The 2,500-nt window shown below is 40.6% G+C and overlaps 1 protein-coding gene across 5 annotated transcripts in view; it reads left to right on the top strand.

Moving 5' to 3' along the window:
* The window catches only part of jam2a (junctional adhesion molecule 2a), a 27,972-nt gene that overhangs the window by 7,954 nt on the left and 17,518 nt on the right, over positions 1–2,500 (top strand). For all 5 annotated transcript variants that reach the window (XM_077238029.1, XM_077238027.1, XM_077238028.1 and 2 more), the window contains exons 2-3: positions 1,895–1,960; positions 2,045–2,155. In XM_077238029.1, coding sequence (XP_077094144.1) covers positions 1,895–1,960; positions 2,045–2,155 — 177 coding nt within the window. The remainder of the gene's footprint in view (positions 1–1,894; positions 1,961–2,044; positions 2,156–2,500) is intronic.

Genomic DNA, 2,500 nt, shown 5'->3' with positions numbered 1-2,500 from the left:
TCTTTCGGGCAAAGAATTAACACTTCGTTCTGGTTTCAGTTGTTTAGGTCTTGCATGATCAAAAGAGACAAGAAAAAAAGTCTCTGTTATGATTAAATAAAGTTAAATAAGTTCTTGTTTTTAATATTTGTAACCAATATCACACGATCAAAAGTGCTGTTTTCCAGAATATTAATTTTATACAATTTAATAAACAATAAGTTAATAATGAGGTGGCACATTTTTTAGAAACAATATTGTCAGTTTTTCCTCTATTTTGAGCCACGGCATGTTTCAGAACAAGTTTCGTTACTGATTGAATCTGCGTTTTTTTAACGAATCATTCGAGTGACTCACTGAGTCACTTCTGCTTTGCCCCTGAATGAATCAGCCGTTTCGAACGAATCGTTTCACTTAATGATTCAATGACTATCTTGTTAAGACATTGATTTGGCGCCATCTACTGGTGGTTTTAGTATCATTTCAGCTTAGGAACGAAGATTTAATGCTGTTTTATTTGAAACGGGCCTCCGATTTGCAAAGGCCACCTCTGGTAATTACATGTTTTAATCAAGTAGCTATCTAAAAGTGGTTTATATGAATGCAACGTTGATCTTGTTAATGCATCACAGCACAAAGTGAATGTGATCTGGAAAGCTTTATCTTTAAGTCTTGATCTCTTGTGGGTCATGGTCTGATAAAAGCCAGTCACACGTGGGCAGAAACAGGAAAACCAACAATGACTGTCATGTTATTCAGGAAGGGAAACACCTGTTTCCTTTTCCTGCAAGTGAATCGAAATCCAACTTTAGCCACGAACACACAGGAGAACAGAAGCTGGACCTTCAGTGAAAAATGAGACCAAACTATGTTTAGAAATACATATTATGCCTGTTCATCCCGCTGGGAGTCCACAAACACTTTTCATAGAGCACTATTAACTGCTTTGAAAGAATCTCTATTGTATAAAGCACTATAAATAAAGGTTAAAGAAATTCACTACAGTGATTCACTCTTCAGTTATAGCAGCATAGCAACACCCTAGCAACTGCATGGAAACATATCAGAACATACCCATACCACTTCAGGAACCACATGCCACACTAGCAACCACTCAGGAAACCCTAGCAACGGTATAGCAATACACAAAAAACACTCATCATCCTAGCAACCGCATTGCAACACCCTAGCAACAACTTAGGACAAATATATATGTATATAGATATGCCATAAGAAATGCCTTGAACACCCTAGCAAACACATAGCAACATTTCAGAACACATTCATAATGCCACCCTAGCGCACTAACACTTCAGCCACTACATAGCAACACCTTAGTGACCACACAGTAACCATAGCAGCTGTAAAGATAAGGAAACACCTAGCAACTTCATAGAAACATATCAAAACCCACCCATACCACCTCAGGAACCACATAGCAACAGCCTAGAAACTGCATAACAATACACAAAACCACTTATAACACCCTAGCAACATCCCAGAACACTACAGCAACCTCAGTCAATGCCCTAGCAAACACCTAGAATACCCTAGCAACCACATAGCAACATATCAAAACACACTCATAAAAGCAACCACATAGCAACGCCTTAGTAACCATAACCAACCGCATAGATATACCTTAGCAAACACCACATGGCAACACACTAATTAACATTCATAACACCCTAGCAACTACTCAAAACACCCTAGCGACCATACAGATATACCCTAGTAAACACCTAGAACTCCCTAGAAACCACATAGCAACACACTAAAAACATTCATAACGTTTAGGAAGTCAAACTACCAATGACGAACATCTGAAGATCACACAGCTGCTTTTTAGTGAAAATCTTTTTGCCACAGTATTTTGGAGACTGAGATTGTGTTGTTTTTGTGTTCTCTGTTTCAGGCGTCCCCGTCGTCCCGGTCACCGTCACCAGCCGCAGTCCCATAGTGGAAGTGCACGAGTTCTCGGGTGAGTGTGTGTGTGTGCCGCCGTCATGCAGACGTCAGTGGGACGATGTGCACTAACTCCACGGTGTGTGCTTGTCCTCCGCAGACGCCGAGCTCTCCTGTGAGTTCACGACCGAGAAAGAAACGAACCCTCGCATCGAGTGGAAGAAGAAGCACAAAGACGTGTCCTTCGTTTATTATGAAGGACGTTTCGTAGGTAACAGGAGAACTAATGATTCCTCTAATAATGTCTTGTTGAGGAGAGGTGTGCATATCGACACCCTAGCAACCATGCAGCAAAAACCTAGCAAATTCATAGCAACATATAAAACCCTGCTTATATCACCTCAGGAACCACATAGCAACGCCTTAGCAACCACACAGAACACCTTAGCAATTGTATAGATATTCCCTAGCAGACATCTCTTGAAAACCACATAGCAACACCTAAAAACATTCATAACACCCATAACCACCGCATAGCGACACTCATAACACCCTAGCAACCATTCAGAACACCATCATTTATCAATTTATAGCCTTGAGCATCCTAGCAACAGGC

This window comes from Siphateles boraxobius, unplaced genomic scaffold, assembly GCF_051911475.1.
Source record: "Siphateles boraxobius isolate OS27281-9 unplaced genomic scaffold, OSU_SipBor_1 215, whole genome shotgun sequence".
NCBI classification, from domain to species: Eukaryota; Metazoa; Chordata; class Actinopteri; order Cypriniformes; family Leuciscidae; genus Siphateles; species Siphateles boraxobius.
The sequence above is the reverse complement of the archived record's forward strand: the minus strand, read 5'-3'. Positions and strand labels throughout refer to the sequence as shown.